Source organism: Numida meleagris, chromosome 12, assembly GCF_002078875.1.
Source record: "Numida meleagris isolate 19003 breed g44 Domestic line chromosome 12, NumMel1.0, whole genome shotgun sequence".
NCBI classification, from domain to species: Eukaryota; Metazoa; Chordata; class Aves; order Galliformes; family Numididae; genus Numida; species Numida meleagris.
In genome coordinates, this window is record NC_034420.1 from 15,488,913 (window position 1) to 15,512,529 (window position 23,617).

At 49.0% G+C, this 23,617-nt stretch overlaps 1 protein-coding gene across 6 annotated transcripts in view; it reads right to left on the reverse strand.

Moving 5' to 3' along the window:
- The window catches only part of TCF7 (transcription factor 7), a 58,680-nt gene extending 43,433 nt beyond the window's left edge, over window positions 1-15,247 (reverse strand). For 2 of the 6 annotated variants that reach the window (XM_021410476.1, XM_021410473.1), the window contains exons 1-3: window positions 14,599-14,793; window positions 14,440-14,506; window positions 14,069-14,175 (exon numbers count right to left, since the gene is read on the reverse strand). In XM_021410476.1, coding sequence (XP_021266151.1) covers window positions 14,069-14,175; window positions 14,440-14,506; window positions 14,599-14,793 — 369 coding nt within the window. Of the gene's footprint in view, window positions 1-14,068; window positions 14,179-14,439; window positions 14,507-14,598 lie in introns of all 6 variants that reach the window. The other 4 variants (XM_021410477.1, XM_021410474.1, XM_021410472.1 and 1 more) reach the window with 4 other exon arrangements.

Genomic DNA, 23,617 nt, shown 5'->3' on the forward strand with positions numbered 1-23,617 from the left:
GAGTAGTCCCGGAATAAAAGGCTGCTGGGAAAACTGAGATTCTTTAATATATAGGATTAAGGATTGCCAGTATCCTCAGGGAGGAAATGCAAATGGGGTTCAGACCATTTTTTCCATAAAAATTAGGAAGGAGAAAGAACAGACTTTGAAGTTCAACATGTTAGTAAATGAAAGCAACAGCAAAGGAGACACAAAGAGAAAGCAAGCCCCGGACGCCTAGAATTATGTCTTAAACACTTGATACTGAAAGACAGAACCTGAGGTGATGAGGAGACTTCCCTTCATGCTCTGCACAGATCCCAGAAAATCTGTAGATTAGAAACTGCCTGAGACAAAAGCATTGCACAACAAAGGTAGGATGGAGTGCAGCATTCAAATGGGATTCAGCCAGCCTGGGATGACAAGCTGCAAGGAGCGCACGGACAGATGCTCAGGCATACACAAAGAAAGGATCTGATGGTTGGGCTAGCTGATCTTAGTGGTCTTTTCCAGCCTTAATGATTCTATGATTGATTCTGTGATTTCTGGAGGCGTTCTTTGCTCTATGAAATGGTGGCTGGAGCCAGCGTGGAAGGAGGTGGCAGCGAATGGACATCTGAAGGGATATCAGAAACTCAGTGGACACATTTCAAGAGATCTGCAGGCTCGCCACATCGAAGGGGCCGGTCATTCCTGATTGATATGGTCATGGGAGTCCAGATTGCAGAACAGAAGTACATTGCAAGGACGCACAGTAATATTCGTAGCTGGCAGAGGGATGGATGATCTTTGTGGTGACATCCTGGAGGTACCAACGGCTCAGTGCTGGTAGCCAGCGGAGAAGGGCAATTTGTGTTTGGCTGATGATCGCTGCAGCCTGTGTACTTGTGTAAAGCAATTACAGAGTGAGCTTAGCCCATCATTACTGGCGGCCATGGAATGCCCTGTGTCAGGAAATGGCATCTGATCATCACCAATGCAGATAAGCGTTCCGGACACAATTAGCGCTACAGAAAGGGTGAATCAAGGGAGAAGTGCTCCGAAACTGGGCTTGGAGATGGATTTACCCATCCTTACCCGCCACGCACTGCCAAGCAGCTAATGGTAAATGCAGTCATTGGGGTGGCTGGGTGAAATTCAGTAGTCTGTGACACAGAGATGATACACGATGATAAAGAGATGATATAACGTTGGCTCCTTCAGACCATAATCTCGATGGTTCTACAGCTTTTCCTTGTTCCAAGTGAGATATGTGGACCATAAGAGCTTAAAAATTATAACAGAACCACAAACTCTAGTTGTTGGTGCTGTTTTTAAATGCATTTCAGAGAATTTTTTTTCCTGATGTGCACAGGTTGGGTTGGCTGTTCTGCACTTGCTGACCAGAATCTAGATTCCAGAAGCTGCTGCTGGGGTCTGCTGCTCTGCCTTGCTCAAGGGGAGACCCAGGTACAACTGCTGCCTATTTAAAGTCATCTACAAACCAGTTTAATAAAAGCTGACTGCATCTGCTTCCATGTTATTAGTTCTGCCCCAAAACTCTGTTCCTGGCAACACAATGTTCCACGCTAATGAGCCAAATCTTCCCCTCCCATGGCAGCACTCCTAAACCTCCACACCATTCAGTTCACAAAGTTACCACCCTGTTTTTCCCTCGGGGGAGGGAAGGATTGCAGCTGCAGAGGGGGTTCTTCAAATAATATGAAGGCCAGAGATCTGTGGGAAAATCTTCTCTCAGACAAATAGCACTTGGGGGCATCTGCAGAGAGAACCAGCCCCTCTTTGCTTCTGTCTGGGTCCCACGTCCTTCTGGCAGCAACGTTTTTTATGAACCACGCTGCCATTAATCCCCTGCCAGTTCATACACCCTACCATCCTCTGTGGGCAGACAGCACAGAGTGGGAGATAATGCTGCAGGGAAGTGGTATTTATTTCAGCTGGATTTTGTGGCTTCATGGGAGAGTTTCTACTCGGGGCAGTTATTTCTCGCTCACTCCTCCTGCAAGAAGGAGGGACCGGGTGCAGGCTAAGGAGACTGTTCTCAGCTCCTTTTCCCGTGAATTTTCACCCATTTTTGCCACTTCCCTCCACGCAGCAGCGAGCTCGAGATAAACAGCAATTTGAGGTTATCACTCCGTCTGCAACACCCCGTGATGCTTCTCGGATTAAAGCGAAATCAGATAACCCTCATTACCTGACTGAAACTCGCTGCTAGACTTTTATTTAGAACCAATAATGGCGGAGAGCCGGGCCGGAGCTCGGCCTCCCGCCCCCCATCGCCCCACAGCGCAGTGCCCACGGCCTCGGCCTCGGGAAGGAGCGGCCCAGCGCCGAGGCTGGAGGCTCTCCCGCTCACCGAGGGCCGTGCCAGCCAAGCAGCTGGTCGTGCCTAGGTTCCCCGTGTTCCTAAAAGCTGGGATGAAGTCATCCACCAGCCTCCTCTAATGCTTTTGGTTACAAACCTCTCTGCGCCACATGTGACATCTGCCTGCAAAAGATTTCATTGGCGTCTGACTTCGCCTCCAGCCATTCGCTGACAAACTGGCAGCTAACGACTGTTAACAAATGATTTCCTAGAGATTACGGCTGAAGTCAAAAAGGTTCCAAGATAAATAGACTCATTCCTCATGACAAGGAATGTGAATTATGCATCCAGGGGTTTGGTACATGTGTCCAAAAAGTATGCGCTGCAATCCTGGAGGTTGTACTCATCAGCGCGTTGCAAGCGGGTGAGTTGGGAATGACATTTTGTGCCCGGTTTCGCAGCAGGGATCTGCGCAGTGCGTGCGTTAGGGACGAGGCGTTGCACCGTCCAAACACCGCTCCCACCCGGCCAATGTCGCTCCACAAAATTATCGTTTAGGCTGAAAAAGCCATTTGTTTTTAAAGGGAGAGAACGTGCCGATCGTCTCGACGGAGCTGTGGTTTCAGGGCCACCTGCGACTTGCTAAAAGATTATGAAATCGCAATTTGTTTAATACTGAAAGCCAATGGTCTCGCGAGCAGCACAGCTTGCTTTCTTTCGGCTACTCTTCCTCTGATTGCTTTGAAACACCTCCCATTGCAGCAGCCTGCGCTGGATTTGGGGACAATTATTCTGTAAGGACGTGGCTTTCCCTGCAGTGCTCCACAAAGCTCACTTGCACATGAAACGATAACGCTTCAAAACACTCCTGGGGGAAACTGAGTCCCAGACAGACGAGCTGCTGGGGGACCCGGAGCAGAAGCTGGGATAAAACCACTCTTCCTCCATAGCATTCCTGCATGCAGGTACAAGACTGTCCGGTTCCTCTGCTGTAAAACTTGGTAGCACGCCTCACTTCTTACCTGATTTTGAGAACATCCTGTGTTAACACACAAACAACTGGCGTTACTGATGTCTGTTTAGCTGGCTATCTACGTGGCACCTGGTGCTCTCCGGTAACAGGATCGCTGGGCTCCGTATCAAACAAACTGCGAGGCACAGGTGGAGAGGCAGCTCCCACCCATGGCACCAGCAGCGCACCCGCCGGGAGAGATGCAGATTTAAGAAGAAATAATAATTGGCCAACAGTGATGCTTTTGGAAGCGGGTGCTCATCTCTCATAGACTCACACTTCCAGCACTGCAGCCTGCCTCACCCCTCGGTATGCATTTCCATCCAGATCCATATGCTATATCGGTAAGAGTAGCTTATTACAGTTTAAAAAAACCATCATTTTTGCAAAGCTTAAATATCTGTATGTAGTTATATACCATTTTCAGTTAGTGCCAATAACCAAATGTCTAGCACTGATGATAACAGGTAACTTGCTGTCCACTGGAGTGAAGAAATGAAATTTTCTTTACCGCGTTCTCATTCAAGTGTCGCTAAGAACCTCAGAGCTCCAGCCCAGCAGTGCACATTTACTGTTTTAACTGAATTCTGCTCCTAGCAGGAGAAGCCCGGGCTCCATCAGAATACCTGGAAACCTGTCAGATCTAACCCTGCTTTCAGCCATCCAATCAGTTACAGAAAACAGACTGAAGACTCAGGCATGATGTTAACTTTAAGGTAGAAGTGTTCAAAACTTAGGGGTCCTCTTTCCAAATGTATCTGTTGCATTATACAGAGCATGCATGCCAGCATGTGAGCCAACATTTCTTAGCACTCAGCTGGAAAGATGCTGATTGTATTGAGAACTGAATGCATTTATTCTGCGATACCTGGAAGAATTAAAATAATTGTCTTGTAGAGGTGTTCCCACATCCGTTTTCGGGAGCTAAGCAAACACATTTTGTACAACATTTGAACCTTCAGAGTTACTAACAGCCTGCAAGAATTCGATGCATGGATTTAAAACCTCGAGAGAAGGCTGCCATTGGAAAATGACTCCAGAGCTGGGTAAGGAACAAGAGCTGCCCTCTACGTTAAAACAACTTGTAGCATGACTGCAGCTCTCACAGTGAGACACTTTGAGTAGCATTTCTTGAAGAGTTTTTGTATTGCCCCATTAGAACCACAGCCACATCTGATTTATATGAGACTTCAGCCTTAATGATTTTCATGCCAGCTATTTTTGGAGCAACGCAATTTTCTTGAACACCCTATTATTTCATTCAAGATCACCAAAGATTTTACTCCGGTTGCAAAAGCAAACTGATTTTGAAGAAATAAACTGTTTCCAGTCAGCCTTAGAGGAGCCATGCACTTAAAACCTTGGACAGACCCAAGCCACAACCTTCAAACACTTGGATGTCTGAAGACGTGTGGCTCCGGCATCTCCATCTCTGCTTATAAAAGAAAAATGCAAACAGAGATCAGCACTGAAGACTCCACCAGTTTTCGGAAAGCTATCCCTATAGTAATGATTTCAAACAAATAACAGGCCAAAACCAAAACACAGTAGCAATAAAATAAAATCTGACGAGCTCTTCAAAAAGATCTGGAGCGATATCAGTTGGCATGGCTCTGTTGTCTATCCCAGAGCTATGGCAGTGTACACCAGCCAGGGCTTTGCTGCAAACACACCGAAGGCAGTGGGCTATATCCTTACATTCTTCAAAACCAAAGCCAAATTCTGATTGCTGGGATGAGGAAGAAATTCTTGTTGTGGATACATTACTGCATAATTACTGCAGATCTCATTTACTTTCTTTTGAATACTACTGCAGATACAATAGCCAGGCAGATGTGCCGCTCCTCGTGTTACCATCTGATGCTCTAGGTTTATGTTTTGACAGTCTACCGAACATCAGGGATACGTGTGTCTAATGGAGGAAAAAGAAAATATTTCTGAGGATAAGACGGGGAAATACAATTGATACCATCAGCCGCTGCCAAACTGACTGCAAGGAAAGACTTTCAGGCCGAAGAAAAAATTGTTGACCAAATTTCTCAATAAAATAAGGTTTAGAAATCTAAGGATATGATCACAAAGGAACACCGCTGGGTAAGAAACTATTCATGGGACCAGGACGTGGAAAATTCCACAAAGCACAAATGTTGCTAAGAATATTCAAAAGTCAAAGCCTTCTGTGGGTGTGCATGCACTGAGATGTCAACACAACTATTTCATGATCACCGAAATTGCTACTAGCCTGCATCCTCTCGGAATGGCTATTTTTAGGAGCCAGCCTTTCATGTGGTATAACGATGTGGATTTTACAAGAGCATTTATAATGTGTTTCATATGGTGCGCAGTCCTGGAGAAATTGCTTTGAATCAGAGAAAGTTAAAGAGAAAGGTTCGGGGTCGTTTTTCTCTTTTCGTTTCTTATTTTGTGTTATTGCTTCTGTTTTGGATTTCAGATTAAGATGCATATTTTAATTTCTCCTACGCGCCTGCATGGGCCTTCCGACAGCGCACGGAAACAAGAGCACGGCACGACGCACTCCCACGAGCGTCACCTGGATGCCCAGAGCCCCCAGCACCTCGCACGGTCGGATTTCAAAGCTCGCAATGCCACGCTGTGTGAGTTACAGCAGGAAGTCAGAGCTCAAAGGGCAGCCCTCAGCCCGGGTTATGCTGGTGTCAGGGGCTGCGTGTCATCTCCCACGCTGGAATCGGCCTTTCTTCTTTAAGGGCAAAGTCACGCCAAGCATAATTTTTAGATGAAGAAAACTCCTCCTCGCTGCCCGTCCCAGCTCCCACGACATGACAGCGTGTCCCAGGGAAGCGGCACGCCGCGACACCAGCCCGGCCACGCTAGGACCTGCACCTTTCACGTGGAGGATTTACAAGGGTCTATGTCCAAAGAGGGTCTGTTCTTCCCCGTGGTGTCATCTCTTCCCACATTCCTGATCCTTTCTAAGCTCTTTACTGGGAAGACTATCACCTAAACAACTATTCCATAAGCGTGTTTATAATTCCCCCCTCCTGCTGAGTGAGACGGGCTCAGCTGATGATCCCAGGCCTTCTCATTTTCTTTTCACATAAGACCCAGCAGAGGAGAACCTCAGTTTACACCCATGGATACTGCTCCTCAGAGCAAACCACAGCAGAGAACAAATTCAACATATAGCACAGAAGTGGAATTATTTAAAAAGTCTTCTTTGGTCAGTCCAGATTACTACATAGCTCTACAAGACAGATGTGTACTTTGTGTATTATAGCTCCAAACTCTTGTTGGAACAAAGGAGACACTGTTGAGACTTTTTTTTTTTTTTACCTATCATTTAATCAAATGTAAAGCTCTTATAACCACAGGGAAAAAGTGCCCTAGATTCTAGCATCCAGCTTTACTTTGGTTTTGAAAACTTCCCACAGCACTGTTACACTTATTGTTTTGTTTAACAAAATAGTAACTCTGGGACCCCACGAAACACAATGAAGCAGATTCCTCTAGCTGCAGCTGAGCACTGGTTTGCAGCACAGAGGACAGGACGGCAGCTGGAAGCCACGGCAGCGCCTTTTGCTCAGAGCGATGGGATGTTCTGGGTGGGCACCGCTCTGTTGGGTGTGTTTTGCTCACCTTCCTCATCCTCAGCCCTGACCTCACCTGGCAGAGGTGGAACAGGCCTTCATAACTGTGGGGAGGGTCTTGATTTATAAACACCCAAGGGCAAATATTAGCAAAAAGGGCCAGAGGACAGAGCAGCGGTGTGTCACGGCGGAAGTAGGCACTCACAAAGGAGAGAGCTGTTTTCCAAGATCTTTTGGAGGTGACCAAGAAAAAGATCCTGCTGTAATCAAGACACAGAGGCGCATGGTGTTGCAATCACTTCCTCTGAGAAGCCAGGCAGGTGGGTTTGAGCCAGCAGCATGTGCTGAAGTGGCAACCCCAGGGCAAGGACAAGGCCCATGGCTTACGTGAGCGGAGGGCTCGGTGCAGTTGGGCTGGGCCAAGACTGTCTCCTCATCCACACAGCGAGGTGCCTGGGAGCCAACCGGAGCCTTGCCCAGGCTGCCGGACAGCCAGCGATGGGCGTGAGGCTGTCCCTGAATCAGGCGGATTAAAACTGGGAACTAGGAAACGAGCAGCTCTGGCTCCTGTTACCAGCCCTCTGAGTCACCTAGTCCTACCGAACCTCTGCTCCAGCCTCCAGACACAGAGACTAACGAGAGAGTATCATGTTGTGTGTATTTTTAAAGAGATTGTTGGAAGAACAGCACATGAAAGAGCCTGTGCGGGGGTACTGACACCTCCCGGCTTGGCAGCGCTATGGGATTTTGTCAGGCTGAGTTCTCCCTGCTGCTGCAGCTCTGCAGAGAGTCCAGGAAGCAGCGTGAACCTGCTCTGCTATTTCTGTGCCCTCCACCCACTGTGGGTGAATGAGGTAAGAGCACAGATGCATCAGGCTGGGAGAGATGCTGATGCTAGCTATCTCCCAGCACAGGCGGCAGTGAGCTGGAATGGGAAAGGCATGGGAAAACAAGGAAAAGCAACTGGAAGGAGATGCGTTACGTGATGGCTGTGGGCAGACCCCAGGATTGTGCAAAGCGTTGGAGGGCTGGGATGGGAGAGGTCTGTGCTCCTCTTCAGACAGGCAGGAGATGGTCTTTGAGGATTTACATCAGGAACTCCCAACACACATATGGAGCAGGGATTTTAGCAGCTGAACAGCAGCACGTGCTGGATGGTTGTTCCCCCAAGCCTGCCCTGACCAGCACAGCCTGCCCACAACAGGGGCTGCACTGAGCCAGGTCCTCCCTTTACCTTCCCCATGGTGAATGAGCAAGGGAGGGGAGGGGGGGAAGGGGTCAAAGGCCAAACCATCCGAAATGAACACTAAATTCGTTCTCCCTGTATCACTCAGAGCCAAAGGGCAGACAAGGCAGTGCGGGTGTGAAATTAATGTCAAAGCACAGATGTTCTCTCAAAACTTGATACTTCTCACTGTTCGACTGTGATCTGCTGATGACTGCCATGGCACGCACACAGACACCGTGCGGAGCGGATTGCAACCTTAGGTGTGCAGCTCACACCACCTCTACCCTGAAACCTGCTGCGCCTGCAGATCACGCTGCGGATAGAGAGGGATACAATCCGAGATTGGGATCTGACCCTTCACGGATGATCTGCGAGAGCAGCCCGAGTCATCCCTACAGACCTTGCCACGTCTCGCCCAGCCACGGAAGTGCCCGTGCGGTTACTCAGATGGGAACCTCAGAACAGCAAAGGCCAGCAAACCCAAATGCACGGATTTGTCAGAGTTTCCACCCAAACGCAGGAATGGAGTGGTGCCTACAGACTTATCGCAGAAAGCTGGCTGTGAGATGCTGTGACACATCCTCTGCTTCCCAGAGCTGCCCGCTTCCCTCTCCGTTCCCTCCATTAGAGCTCGGGACACCAGGCTGAGCAGCTCTGCTTTCATCTCAGACACGCCGTGTGCCGCTAACCCCCAAATCACTTTGTTCTTCCCAGTTAAAGTTTCAAAAATATTAATGATTAACATGGATGAGCTTCGGGAGCTCGGGATTATGCTACGTTTTGCTTTTCTCTCCTAATTCTCAACCGGCTGAGCTAAGAACATCTCGTGAACTGCAACAGTTGGGAGCTCACAAGAACAGTGCCCTCACAGTGCACAGCGCCGGAGCAGCTCCCCACCAGCAGCCAGCCAGCTCCATTCCTCTGAAGGAATGCCAGGGGGAGAGCAGATACTGCTGGGCCGTCTAAATCACGTGCACGGTTATTCAGAGGCAAGGATTTACATACAACTCGCTTTTGTTTCCCTGTGACATTTTTCTCTCTCTTTTTTGCGTTCCAAACAACTTTAAAAATAAGGTTATATTAGACCACACACACACAGCGCTGTATCATGTCGCTGCCTCTTAAGCAGAACTCTCTAATTTATTTCAAAGGGAAGTTCTGCTTCAAAATTGAGGGTGTGATATGAACTCAGAAATTAACGCAAGAATTTTCCTTGGGGGGAACCAAGACTGAATCAGACATGCAATAAATGACCTCGGAAGCCCTGCACCTCGGTACATCCACCTATCCAACAGTACGCTATAACATAAAACATTATTTTCACCATTATCCTGTCTCAAGCTAGGTAGAAGAGCTGGAAAAAGTGGATTTGCTTTGGTCAGGAAGGAACAAATTATTCATGTGTCTGTCTGCTAAAATACCCATCCATCATCAGCCGCTGCACTCCTAATGCTTTCTGCCAGGAATATAAGCACTCATGGGGACAGGGCACCGTTCTGGGGAGGTCCCATAGCACAAGTCCTGCTACCACGGAGCCTCCTGAAGTGCCGGTATTGCTCTCGTGTGGCAGCAGGCACTGCTGGTACTGCACAGAGCTGCAGCTGCCAGCCTCTGGCAACTGGGGCACACCACCTGGAGAGGGATGCATCAGCCCCTCACAGGGACAAACCCCAGCTGAGTGGAAACTGGGGACTTTTGCCGCTGGTTTCAGCAGGATCAGAACACCACACAGGAAAAAAGAACACTAAACCATTGCTCTGACAGTGCAAGCTAGGATAGAAAGACCTCTATAAAGAAGCAGCTGAGCTGCAGATTTATTTCATGAAACGCTAAGAGGACAACAGCCTCCCACCAAAGGATGGAGCAGAAGCTGGGGAAGGGGCTACAGCGGCAGCAGCCGTGTCCCAGAGCTCAGTTCATGCTCCTTCAGCTCCTGTCCAGCACAGAGCAGCATTAAAGCTTTGCCCTTGGGACCAATCCATTCCTTCTAACCACTGAAGGAGACTTCCAGCTCTGTGCTTTTTGACCTCATGATACACATTTGGGACCTGTGGCCCCGGGCCAGCAGTAGCTGCGCTTTGATCTCGCCCTGCCCAAGGGGGCATTTCAAACCCACTGAATGGGAACCAATCTCGAGGAGCGGGGCAGACCTCAGGAACATCTGCGCTACTTCCTTGGCCTGCCGCCTCATGTGGGGGCTGTAAGTGTGCAGAGATTTCGAAGGTACCACCACCCTTTTGCTCCTACACGAGCTCTATAATAGCTGAGAAAACTATTTTCCAAAGAAGTCGAGGCTCTTGGCCCCCTGTTTCTCCCACAAGAACAGGACGCAGCCCAGTGTCTCAGCTTCCTCCACAAAACATTTACATCCCGCTGACCCACACCTCACCGGTGCCTGAACACAAGAGGGATGCAGTGAAGGTGGGAGGACCGAGCCCCGTCCGGCCACGCTCCCCACAACCGGGGCTGTCCCAGTGCACGGAGCAGAGCCTGACCCCTGGGCATGGGATGGGGCCGTGCAGCCCCCGCTTCACAAACCTGTGCACAGAAGGAACTTATAAAGCACTCCTTCTAACACTTAACTACCACATGGTACAAGACGTAACAATGTTCAGAAAACCCCCTCGGGTCTAAACTCAATTATACAACTGTAGCAAGAAAAATATTTTAATCTGATCAAAGTGTTAACATGTTTGACCATGTCTGACCTCTAATGTTTGTAACCACCTAAAAGGCTGATGTTCTTACTAAGGATGTACCTTAATTTGATTTAAAGTCATTTGTACTATTTAAAAAAGGATATAGCTTTATGATTTTGTATTTCATTTAGAAAAACAGTTCCTCAATGTGGTAGTATTCTTTGGAAGTTTCTTGCAGATTTCTAACCTGAAAATCCCATGTACTGTGCCCTGGGAAACGCTGAACTTTTTCAAGTCGGGAGAGCGAAAGCAGACTCATGCCACACGCATGTGACAGCTGAGAGCCGGGTGAGAAACAGTTCTCCCGGTGCCTTGAAAAATGTCAAGATTTGAGATGTGTTCACAGCCTGTGCTGAGACGCTCCCGACCCGTTGCGCCCAGAGCAGCCAATGGCGATTTACGCTTCCAGAAGGCAGAAAACTCGAGCTCCAGCTGCTCTGTCCCCAGCTCCAGCAGCTCCTGGCCGCCCCACTGCCCACCCTTCTCTCTTTGCCATCTCTGCATCCAGCCCTTTCGGATACCTGTGCGTGCTCAGAACAGCGCCCATCTGGCTGAGCTGCCCTAAAAAGCAGCCTGCACTGGCAGCCCGCTGCCCGCCGAGCTGAATGCCACTGCAGGCTGGCTCTGGCCACATCCTGCTCTAGGCGGGGGCCCAGCACATCAGCTGGCTCCGCATTGGTGCTGATGTCAGGTACCCAGACACGCTCAGCGCATCACTCAGGAGCGACAGCAGCACGTGTGAATAACACCAGTGGGTTTGTTTTGATTGAAGATGCAGTTTGGGTTGTGGAGATGGAGGGAGCCCAGCAGGATGCTAGGGCGAGCATCACCAGGGCAGGGCCACCCTGAGCAAAACAAAACCAAACTGATGCTACCAAGCAACTAAAGCTGCAGAAAAGCCAGCAGCATGACAGCGATGCTGGCAGTGCTCCGGGCCAGCTCCAGCATCACTCGCAGCACTCTGAGCACTGCAGCAATAATGGGGCTTGCTGGTGCAGGGCAGGGCGGGGGCTCAGCTCACAGCCTCAGGGCTGAGTGCCCTCTGCTTTTCTGTTTGTCAAGTAGCTAAGTGCAAAACCTCAGTATCTTGCAAAAGCACACACCTGGGTTCACGTTTTTCATTTTTGTTTTTGAGGGCTCTGAAATTAATCCTAGCTGCAAACAACTGTTTCCAGGAAGCCCCATTAACCCCAAATACCAACCATCGAGCGCACGCATGACTGCGATCCATAATCCCATCCACTCACACAACCTCCCCTCCAACTCACACTAAAACATTAATTAAACACACTTCTGTGGATGGTTAATATCTGAGATCTCTGGTCACAGACCTGACCTCCTCAATTACTAAAGCAGCCGCCAGATCACAGCTCGCGTACTATGCAAAGTACACAGCAGCAATATATGTGAGAGCAATAGATAATACGGCGATGATAAGACGTACACCATCAACAGAAACACAAGAAAAAGTAGCTCGGAAATACACATTGGAAGAACAACTGCACCAACACCAAAAGCCAAAGGAATGCCCAGCCTTGAGAAAGGGGAAGACTTCCCCCCCAATCTCTGGTAACATGTTTTTAGCACAAAACACTGCATTGGCTTTTTAAGCCAAGCGACATACAAAACATCACAGGATCCCAACAGACCCAACCAAGGCTCACTAAGGCCGTAGGTGATTTTGGTGGCTCTAAGGGAATCATTCTCTGCTGCTCATTTTTCTCCTCCTGGAGTTCCGCGCAGCACGTTTACTTCTATCGGTTGCTCCAACAATAACCTCCTGGGTTTTTTACATTCTCAAGGGGAAAGGCAATTCACAAACCACAATCTACTTTTCAGCTTAATTGCTAATAAATAGGCTATTGCACTTTGTTGCCCATCTAGTAAGGGTTTAAGATTAAAAGAAATATCCCGCTACAATGAATAGGCTAATGCAACTTTGAACTTGCACAGATTCTGCACCAGAGAGCAAACTAAATGCATTTCAGTGAGACAAATTTTACTCCATCAATTACAATTCACCAGTAAAGCAGCTTTGTATTTCAGAGGGGTGAAGGGGACACCTGGTTCCTGGAAGAAAGGACGCGAGGTGGGAAACAACAGAAGAGCCGCTTATTCTGAGAGCAGCGATGCCGTGCCACACCAACACCTTTTCTTGCTGTAAGCTGAAGGTGACTCTGAAATGTGGAGATCCCCCAAACCTGCCCCCGGCCTCAGCAGGAGCTGCACCAGCCGTGTCACTGGGGCAGTGCTGGGGTACGGCTGCCGGACGGACCCATCTCCTCCTGCCTCACCGGCGAGCAGGCTGGGGTGGGAGGACATGGCACTGATTGCCAGGAGCAGTATTTTAATCACACTTCAACTCCAGGATTGTTTCCTATGCCACGATCCATCCATTTCTCTTTGAAACCCCTACCCCTCCAGCAAACCAAGTGCTTACGCTGAGGAGGGCATTCTATATTCTTTTAAGCCTTATTCCTTCATAGCTTAAAAACTAAAATACACTGAACAATGTTCTGTTCTCATCAGCCAACCGTAAATACAGAATAACACATGAAATGAATGCAGCGATGCTGGCTCCTGTGGAGCAACACGAGCACAGCCTCTATCTGCTGCAACGCCGGGAAACTGAAGTTCTGATGGAGACGGCGATGGGTGAAGACAGCTCTTGTACAGAAGCCTTTAGTTCAATTATTCACATAGCAAAACTTATTGTAAGCATTAAATGATACAGAGATGCTAAAGGCGATTTGACCTGAGAGGGAAAAACTTCATGGGAAGATTGGAACAGCCCTCCAACTCAATGAGACTATTTCTGAAAAGCCTCCATCGCCATTTCAGAGTGCAAGATCCTCTTTCCGGGCCATCATCCACAACAGAGCCCTAACCAGCGGCAGGCCCCGGGCTGGCCATCTCATGAGCAGATATGCCAAACTGATGCTGAACCATGGAACACAGCCCCGGACACCAACACCAGAAGCTGCTCACCTCCAGACCCAGATAAAGGAAGGGGCATTTTCAATTTAGAGCTTAGGGTCTGATTGCCGGCAGCGCAAAGGCGAGCCTGGAGAACGGGATCTGCCAAGAAGCTCCCCCGGTAATTCAGGGAGAAGCAGCACTTGCTGCCGAGCATCGCTCCCCCTTCCCACAGAACAGCACTGGGCAATTTAAACACAATTCATCAGAAAAAAAGCACATGTAGGTGCCCGCATGGTACCTGCAACACAGCTGGGCAGTGAGAGGCCACCAAAGGTCTCAGTGAGGAGAGGATGCACTCACCAGAGGTGACATAGATCCGTTTGGCAGATAGGGGTCTGAGAGCATGAGGAAGGGGTAGCCAGAGTACGCAGATCCTTTATACATCCCTGGGTCCTGGTGCTTCATACCTGCTAAAATCAGAGTTCCCCATCACGATTTGCCTTACGGCAGGTGGCCGTTCTGCCTGTCGGGGGGGAGGATGGGGCAGAAAGGGTGATGGTGCTTTCGGGAGCATTTTGGCTCCGTAATTTCGAAGGAGCGTATTGTCAGGGTGTTAGGGTCCTTGGGGGGAGCCCCAGTTCTTCCCGGCTGGGACCGGGGCCGGAGGGGGCCGGGTGGGGAGTCAGGAACCGGGAAGGGGGGGGACAGCCGCGAAGCTCGCCGCCACTAACCATCTTCCATGTGGTCCGGGAGCTTCTCCTGATAAACCCTCTGCGGATCCTGCACACGCCGGATGGCCTGGATGGGAGGAGAGAGAAGGGCAGAGCTGGGGGTGGCGGGGGCGGTAGGGGCGCGGGCCGGGGGGGGCCGTGCGGGGCGGCCCGGCTCACCTCAGGGTCCGCGGCGGCGGCGGGGCTGCCGCTGCCCTCGGACTCGTTCACCAGCGAGGACTTGAGGTCGGCCAGGTCGCGCTCGGTGAAGGCGTTCTCGGGGATCTTCTCCTCCTGCTCGCCCTCGTCCTTGAAGGCCAGCATCTCGTCGGTGGCCCCCAGGTCGTCCCCGCCGCCGCTGCCCAGCTGCGGCATGTTCCTCCCGCCGCGCCCTCCCTCGCCGCGCACAACTTTCCCGGAGTATTGTTCTCACCGCCCGGCTCGAGCCCGCTCCGCGTCTGTTTGCTTCTTGGTTGTTTTTTTGGTTTTTAGTTTTTGGTTTTTTTTTTCCTCCCTCACTTATTTTGCCTTTGGAAAAAAAAAAAAAAAGAATTTGCTCCCTCTAATTTTTTCTTTCTAAACTTTTTTTTTTCCGCCCCTCTAAATTTTAACTTTCAAACTTTTCTCCTTAAAAACTGTACCCCCTTCTCCTAAATTCCCTTTAAACTCTCCCTGGAAAAAAAAAAAAAAAAAAAAAATTCCTTTCTTAAATGCTTTCCTTCCCCCCCTCCCACCCCGGCGGCTGGCGGGGGGCTCGGCAGGCTGCAGCCGGGCAGGCGTCGCGGGATGCCGCGCTCGGCGATGCCCCCCCCCGGTGCCGCCCCCCCCGCCCGAGCCCCGCAAAGTTTCTCTGGGAGCAGCGGGCGCCGGCGGCAGCCAGAGGCACGGAGCGCCCGGTGCCTGTGTGCGAGCGCGGCGGCGCGGCAGCCAAGGGCTGCCGACATCAAAGCGGCCGCCGGGTGATTGGCAGCGCAGGGGAGGGGCCGTGGGCGGGCGCGCACACGCACACACCCGCGTGCACATGCACCCGCGCGCGCACAGCCGAGCGTGCACCCCGCGCGCGCGGTCGGAGCGGGGTGTCTGCCTTAAAGGGGCAGCGGGAGGGAGAGCGGGGTGCGCGGCGCTGCTGCGGTGCGGGGCACTGCTGTGGTGCTGCACTGCATGGCAAGGTACAGCACGGCATGGCATTGCATGGTACAGAACGGCATTGCATTGCACAGTACAGAACAGCACTGCATTGCATGGTACAGCGTGGCATTGCATTGCATGTCATGGGACAGCACTGCACGGCATTGCATTGCAAGGTACAGCACAGCATTGCATTGCATGGTACAGCACGGCATTGCATTGCATGTCATGGGACAGCACTGCACGGCATTGCATTGCAAGGTACAGCACAGCATTGCATTGCATGGTACAGCACAGCATTGCATTGCATGGTACAGCACGGCATTGCATTGCAAGGTACAGCACAGCACAGCATTGCATGGTATAGCATGGCATTGCATTGCATGTCATGGTACAGCACTGCGCAGCATTGCATGGCGTGGTACAGCCCAGCATGACATTGCATAGCATAGTACAACTCAGCATGGCGCTGCGTGGCATGGCACAGCACGGCACAGCATTGCATGGGGTAGCGTGGCCATGACATGGCACAGCATGGTTTTGCATGGCACGACTTGACATAGCATGGCACAGCAAAGTGTAGCACAGCACAGCATTGCATGGTACCACTTGGCATGGCTAGGGGCACAGTGAAGCTGTGCAGGTTCATTTGCGCACACACACCTGTGTGCACATCTGTGTGCTTACACATAGCTCTGCTCACCCACTGATGCACACATGGGCACACACATACGTCTGCATACATACACCCGTGCACACACAAGTGCATGCACTCTTGTGAGTGTACACTTGTCTGCTCACACACTCATCTGCACACGCATCTTTGTACCCAGTTCCAGCACAGCACAGCATGGCATGATGTGGCACAGCATGGTATGGCATGGCTTGGGATGGGATGGCACAGCAACATGTGGCACGGCACAGCAAACTGTGTGTGTATGTAGGTGCTAGTGTGCACACACTCCTGCATGCACATCTGCACATACAGTTCTGCACCTGCAGCTGCACATACGTCTGTGTACACACATCCCTGCACTCAAACACACCTAGCTCTGTGTGCACTCTTCTGCATGCACTCAGACTGTACATGTGCACTGGCACACTGCTCCTGCACTGCTTGCACTATAGTTGTGTGTTTGCCTACACACACCAATCCACACACATGGACTCATGGAATTTCCTGAGTTGGAAGGGACCCGCAAGGATCATCGCGTCCAACTCCTGGCTCCTCGTCAGCACAGACTGCACACGCCTGCCACACACCAGCACTTGCACACCCACACACGCCACTTCACACATCCCTGCACACACCAGCCCCAACCAAGGCACAGCTGCACACAGCAGCATGCACAGCTCCACGCAAGCACACGCAGCTGCACGCGCACTGCGCACTCACAGCTGCGCACAAATGTGCCAGCACAGATCAGAGGGCAGAAGTCCGTGCACACATCTGAAGGCACACACGTGTGCACACACAGCGTGCACCCAGTGATGGCACTTCCATGCAGGCGGTGCACACGCACACCCCGCCATGCACTGCCCGTGCAGCCCCCCAGCTCCGGCTGCGATGTTGGATCACAGAAAATGCTCAGTCCTGAGTGGCCCCGAGGGTCGGGAAACCCGAAATGAACATCTCTGCAGCCAGTCTGAGGACAGTAGACACTTCTGTGTCGGCGTCAGATTTTTTCTTAAGCAGTTCCCATGGAAAAGGAAACTCCCCATCTCTTCTGATCGCGTACGACAGGTCCTGTGCATGTCTCCGGTAGCTTGAAAAAACACACCGATATTTATTTTCCTTAATTAAGATTGCATAAGATAGCCCTGGGTCCTGGAGACTTTTCTACAGACTGTAATGACGCCATGTAAATTGTTTTTTATGACCCAATATACTACATATTGTCGCATTCAGCCCTTGAATAGGAAGCTAAAAATCTCGGTCCCTATTTTTCTTGTTAATTAGGGTACTATTACTATGGATATAATCTCATTACCTTTTGGGGAGGAGAAGAACTAGTCGGAGCCACTTTGAGAAGTGCTGAATGTATTTAAATGAAGCAAAATCCGTCTTTCTGCTAATTGCTGCTTTTGCATGCTGCTCTTATTTCGGGGGCTGAAGGATGGGACGGGGGGGCACCGCGTGCATCTCTGCTCCCCCACCCCATAGGAAACTCCCGTCTGCGATTTCCATCCTTTTAACCATCACTAAAAAAAAATAAAATAAGCTGCAGCCACTCGGAGCGAACATCGTTTGAATGAAATGTTTGCTGCTTTCAGATTTTTTCATTTTTTTTTTTTCCTTTTCAGATGATCCTCTTGTTTTGCATGTGAAAAAAATCGTCTGAGATTTACAGCCCTCCCAAACGGAGATAAAGCCTTGGCAATGAGTTGGAAACCTGTTGTAATCTGTGATCCAGGAAACAAAGAGCCTCATTAATGCAGAGACTTTGGTGAGCCTTTGATGTTAGCTAGCATAGCATTCACTCTCGGTTCCATTTGCATTTAAACATTCATAAAAACATCATCTCTGCTTCCTTTGCCTTAAGCAATTTAGGAGTAAAGTATAGCTTCTATTTAAAGAAACCCACTGTGGTGAGGCTCAGAATACAAATATCACATAATCTTCAAGCAGAGCAAATATTTTATCCTACATTTCTGGTGGGCACGCTTAATAATGTTATATTTAAGACCCAAAATAAAAGATCCATCTTATTTTCATTAACCTTACACCGCACATTTGAGGGAAAAGAGAAAAGGGGCCCGGTTCATCCGAAATATGCTACATGCCAATTTGGGGAAGGAAGGGAATGCAGAGGATTTGACATTATTCACAGGAGCTGGATTTTTTCAAGTGGGATGCCTCCAGCAAGGTGCCCAAATCCCTATTGAGACACACAGCGATGGAAATTTTAGAACAACTTTTTACGGGTTTTAGTGTTTTTTGTTTTTTTTTTAACGTGTGCAGTTTTCTGAACCGTAGAATCGTCATCCTGGGAGTATTAAAAAAAAACAAAAGAGAGAGAGATTTTTTTTTTTTTTTTAAACTAAAGTGAAAATAAAAGTAAAACACCAGCGTACACCCAGCGCACGTTGGGGCTTTCTTCCATGAGAAGCTGCAGACATCACCCGGAGAGAGCAGGGAACTGGGGGCATCGCTCCGGAAACAAGAGCCTGCCCACCGTAGAGTTTTCAGGAGCATTGCTCAGCAGAGGAATGAGGCGAAATACACTCGAGTCAGGCTCACATGGCACTGGGAATCCTCAGCTCCGGTGTCCACGCCACTGTCCCGTTATCACAGCAGCGTGAGCTGCGAGTGGTCCCGTGTCACATCGGGAGCTCTCCTGTCCTGGGAGCAAACGCGAGGAAACCTCCGGGCTGGGTGAGTCAGCTCAGCCAGACGGTGTTTTAAGCGTTCTAAGAGAGTTTCCTATACGATGAATATCCAAAATTGAAATGGAAAACACTTAAAAACAACTTTACCTTGGATAAAATATTTCTGGAGCTGGATCAAAGGAAAACAGAAAGCCTGGCTCGCTTGTCAGATCCTATCTGCAGTGAACTTCAAGGTTTGAGTTGTATTATTTACATGGAAAAGGTCCCAAGAAACCAATTTGGCACTAAGTATCTTCATTACGTTTTTTCGCTTGTATGGGTGATTAAATCAATCTAGGGTTCCTATTTTAATTTTTTTCTGAAAGGTGCAGCCATCTGTGAACTGAGGAACTTTTCTGATGTCATCTGTGTGCCTCAGACACACATTCTTTGCTTTTTTAATAAGGAGACATTTAAAGCGAGGGTGTATATCTGTTCTTAGTAGTAGAACTTCTGTCTTTCCTGTAAGTGTGCAGAACTAAAGGTGTGTAACAACTTTTTAGAACATTTTAATTGCGACACCTATGGATAACTGTGATCACCACTCACCTATGGCCGAGTCTGTCTGTCTGTCAGCCCATCTGTTCCCTGTCCTGCACTTGTCAGCACGCAGAGAGGCATTGCGTGGCTTCACCATGCGTGTTACATTGAGTGAAGCCTCCTCCAAAGCCAGTGTAGGTGGTACCGCTTATTTGTTTTCTCGGGTTTTCATTCATTTAACAGAAGCAGTTTGGATTAGTTTCCATGTTTCTCTCTCTGGACACACTTAATCCTCTCCTACAAGCCTGGTTAGTGCAAGGGCCATATCTACCCCTGGCAGGCTGAACATCCCCATCTGCTTTCCCATCTCAATGCATCTGGAGCTGAAACATTGCCCTCATATACGTCTACATGCTTCAAACTATGCTTTGATTTAAGAACAGATTTATCAGCGTGTTGTTCATAGCCAATTAATCAGTTCTGCACCAACAGAAGAACCTTCTAAATATTTACCATTCTTCCGGAGAAACATGTGCGCGGGCGCCCCGTAAGGACGGCCTGATTGATAGATTGGCAGCGTGGGTTTTTCTGATGAGACAGAAAATCTCCCACGTGTGTTCCGGCAGGGAGCTCCTGGAGGACGGGCTGCTACCAGCTGAACTAATCCTGGCAAGTGACCAGCGTAAATCAGGCCACTAAAAGCTCTGTTTTGCCCAAAGGGGTTTACACTGGTATAATTACCTTGGCGCAGTCATAGCAGGAATATTTCCTTAGTCTAGACAAGCTCTAATGGTAAAATAGATTTATCGTTTGCCACTGAAACATCTTGACCCAGCGAAGGCAGCACAAAGCCACGCTGCCTTCCTTCCACTTTGCCTCCCCTTGTTGCAGTGCTGGGTGAAAAAAGGGGAAAGGCAATCACTCGTACATTTTCCTGCTTGTTTCACTCTAGCCATCTTAATCCTGCACAATCCTAAGTATTTGTTAGACTTCGTGCCTTGATCTAAGCACCCTTAAAGGATTCAGTGGCAGCTGCCAAAAGATTGCTTTAAAAATACCAACAGAAGATTGACTTCTTGACGTCACGATATTTAGGTCGCTTTCCAATATCTACATGCTTTTCTGGAACCATTTCCTGCTGTTGGGGTTGGAGACCTCCTTCTCCCCTTGGGAGGCAAATAGCAGAGGCCCCACAGCCCACGGGCTGGGGCCAGCAACATTCATGTCCAGGAATTCCTAGTGAAAGAGGGTAAGCTTTCTAAAAAGAGTTTATTGAATGTAAAACACCAACCTCTGAAATCCAGCTTGGAGTCTGTGATCTTTGGGTACCTCCCTGCATGCACAACACAACATGGCACAAGACGCTGTCAAATCTCACTAGCGCAGTTTTTGGTTTTCCCTGTTGGAAGATCCCCCATTTAAATACTGTCAGGACATGAGACTCTCTCTTCCAGCAGTTTTCACTTAAGAAGTCTTTTCTTTGCTCCTGATGCAAGTGGCAGTTCAGATTCTTGAGGGACTTTGAAGACTCACCTGTTTTTCACTCTGTTTTCTTCGCCTTGTGCTTTTAGGTCTGGATCAACCAGCTGGCATCGTGCTTAATATTGCTTATTACTTTCACTGCTAGGTTCTCAGGCACTTGCCCAATGCTGAAAGATTTGAGTTTCACACAGGAAGGAGCATGTTTATTTGTTTACAAAAACACTTTTCCAGGGCTGCATCCTGTGGTCATACAACCATCCAAGCAGCCCCAGCTCCAATGAGTCATCTCTCTAAATTAAAAGGATCCATGAAGATGGATTTGCAGAATCATGCTCGTTGCTTCCACAACCGCTTTTCTGTAAACCATAGGGAAAAGCATGTTGATTTTAGGGGCTATAAAGCTTTATTTTCACCAGAAGAAAGTACTGCTTTCCTTTTTTTCCCTCTGACATTGTTCTTTACATTCTGACACAATCCTTCCAAACCCATGGAAGTCACCCAACGCTGTACATCGCTGGCGTGCGACAGTCCACACGAGGTACACTTTGTCCTGGGATTCCTGTTTGTACATGGGATGGAACAAAGTACAGGAGAAATCCAAATATTGTTTTTTGGGCCCTGGTGCTGGTCGGAGATGCCATTCCAGCTGCAGCTGAGCCTTGTTAGGAGGCTCTTATCCAGAGGCAGCCTCCAACCAACTGCTTCTTCCCTTCTTGTACTGAAGACGAAGCAGAGTAATTTCATGCATAGACACTCCTCAACCCACTTCAATCCCAGTGGGCCCATTTATAGAAGATAGCCCTGTTGTTCTGAGAGCACTAACCAGAATCATTTCCAAAGAATGGGTTAGAGGGACCTAACCATGGATTATCACTGACAGCAGGCTGGGCTGCAGCAATGAACTGTTGAACTGAGTGGCAGAGAGTGACCTCCTAGTTTGGCTTGAGTTGCTCGAACCTGGGATATCTGAATAGAGAACTGCTGTCTCTGAGTGCTCAAGAGAGCAGTGAGAGGAGCAAGACCCAAATCAAGGCCTGCTTTGCTGAGAAAGAGGTACCCACATTAGCACATCAAACTCCTGCAGAACAGAGCTGGAGGCCTTGGCAGTCTCCTGCCTCACACGAATGTCCATTTGAGTCACACGGCAGGAAACCTGCCCTGGTTCTCTGCAGTTTGATCACCCCCTTTCCAGAGCATGAGTTATACAGAAAGAAAGAGTGAAAGAAATGGACACAGCTGGTAGGATGTGAGACTAAAAGGAAATTACCAGGATGAGGGTGGTGAGATAGGCTGGCCAGATCAGAAGCCAAAGGAAAATGATTCCAGTGGTCTAAGAGCCACCCATGTCATTTGGGACATACAGACCACTTATGATGCGGTTATCCCAGCATCATTCCAGGCCCATGGCAAAAATGAAGCAGGGAAGAGAATACGGGACTAGATAGGAAATGCCGAATTTATGAATGTTCCCACCAAAATTATTGAGAGGAGGAAAGAAGTGGGCACATTCACAGCTCTGAATTGTGCTGCTAATGAAAGCTGAAAACTTAATTTGCAAGTTGGAGGACATTTTAATTTATTTTGTGAATGTTATTTATTTCAAATCTTTACTGATGACTCTTGAGACACACTGTCAGCAAGCCAGGGCGAGTCTGCCAGCTCCATATTTCTCTGTACTTCAAACTGAAAAATGAAAGAAGAGTGAAGGAAAGGCGGATGCTAAGGGCAGCCTTGTATACCCGTACCATGTAGGCCATCCCCCATTCACCTCCTGCCAACAGCTCCATCACTTCCCCTCATTCAAATGTATGTGCGGGTTTTGTGCAAGTACAGCATGGCCGCTCCTTCCTCCATCGCTATACTTCTGAAGGGGCTGTAAAGCAACCAGATTAAAGCGGCATTAAAAGCCACGCTACAAATCCTACCATATTAAGCAAGATAATTCTCAGAGTTGTTTTGGGCTCACAGAACAGAAGGGGTGCCTTTGAGTTGAACTACATGTTTCAACAGTATGTTGTTCTGAAAAGTGTTGTATATGTGCCGACATCCGCTGCTGGCATGTGTACAGACTGAAGCTTGCCAGCTCCTCCTAATCTGGAAAGAGGAGACATGCAGTGTTAAGTACATGTGTCATCACTAGTCATTCCCCCCAACCCCCACTTTTATCATTTGGTTGTGCAACATATTTGAACCAAGTCAGCCCATTTAGTTCAGATGAACTCAGGCCAAATAACTGTCCTGGAGCTGACTTCAGGGAGTTGAGAGGAGTTGCTGGAGTAGCTCTTCCATAAGTAAATGCAAACGCTTTTGTGCTCCTTGTTCTGCTCCTTAGACAAAGGCCTTTTGGTAGGGCTGCAGTTGGAAGGAGAGCCCCTAAGAAAACAAACTCACCATGCAGCTGATTACATCATACTACTTCTGACTCTCATCATGGTAAATCTGACAGGCAAAACAGGGCCAGGCCTCAGCAGGGCTTACAAAGGGGACTCCACGGAAACCCATGCTGCAAGGGATGGTAGGGTGAACTCAGGAGGTAACATGGAATCTTCTTAGTCAGGACTGAGCTGGGGTTCCGGCACAACATTAGCACACCCAAATGTGGAAGGCTTTTATATTGAAAGCCTGGCTACTTAAGCCAGTAGAAGTCTGGGAAAATTTTGTGCTCATAGAGATAGACCCCTATGTCTTGGTCAAAATGCAGCTGTACCGATTGCGTCTTTCCACTAAAACTGTTTTGGAC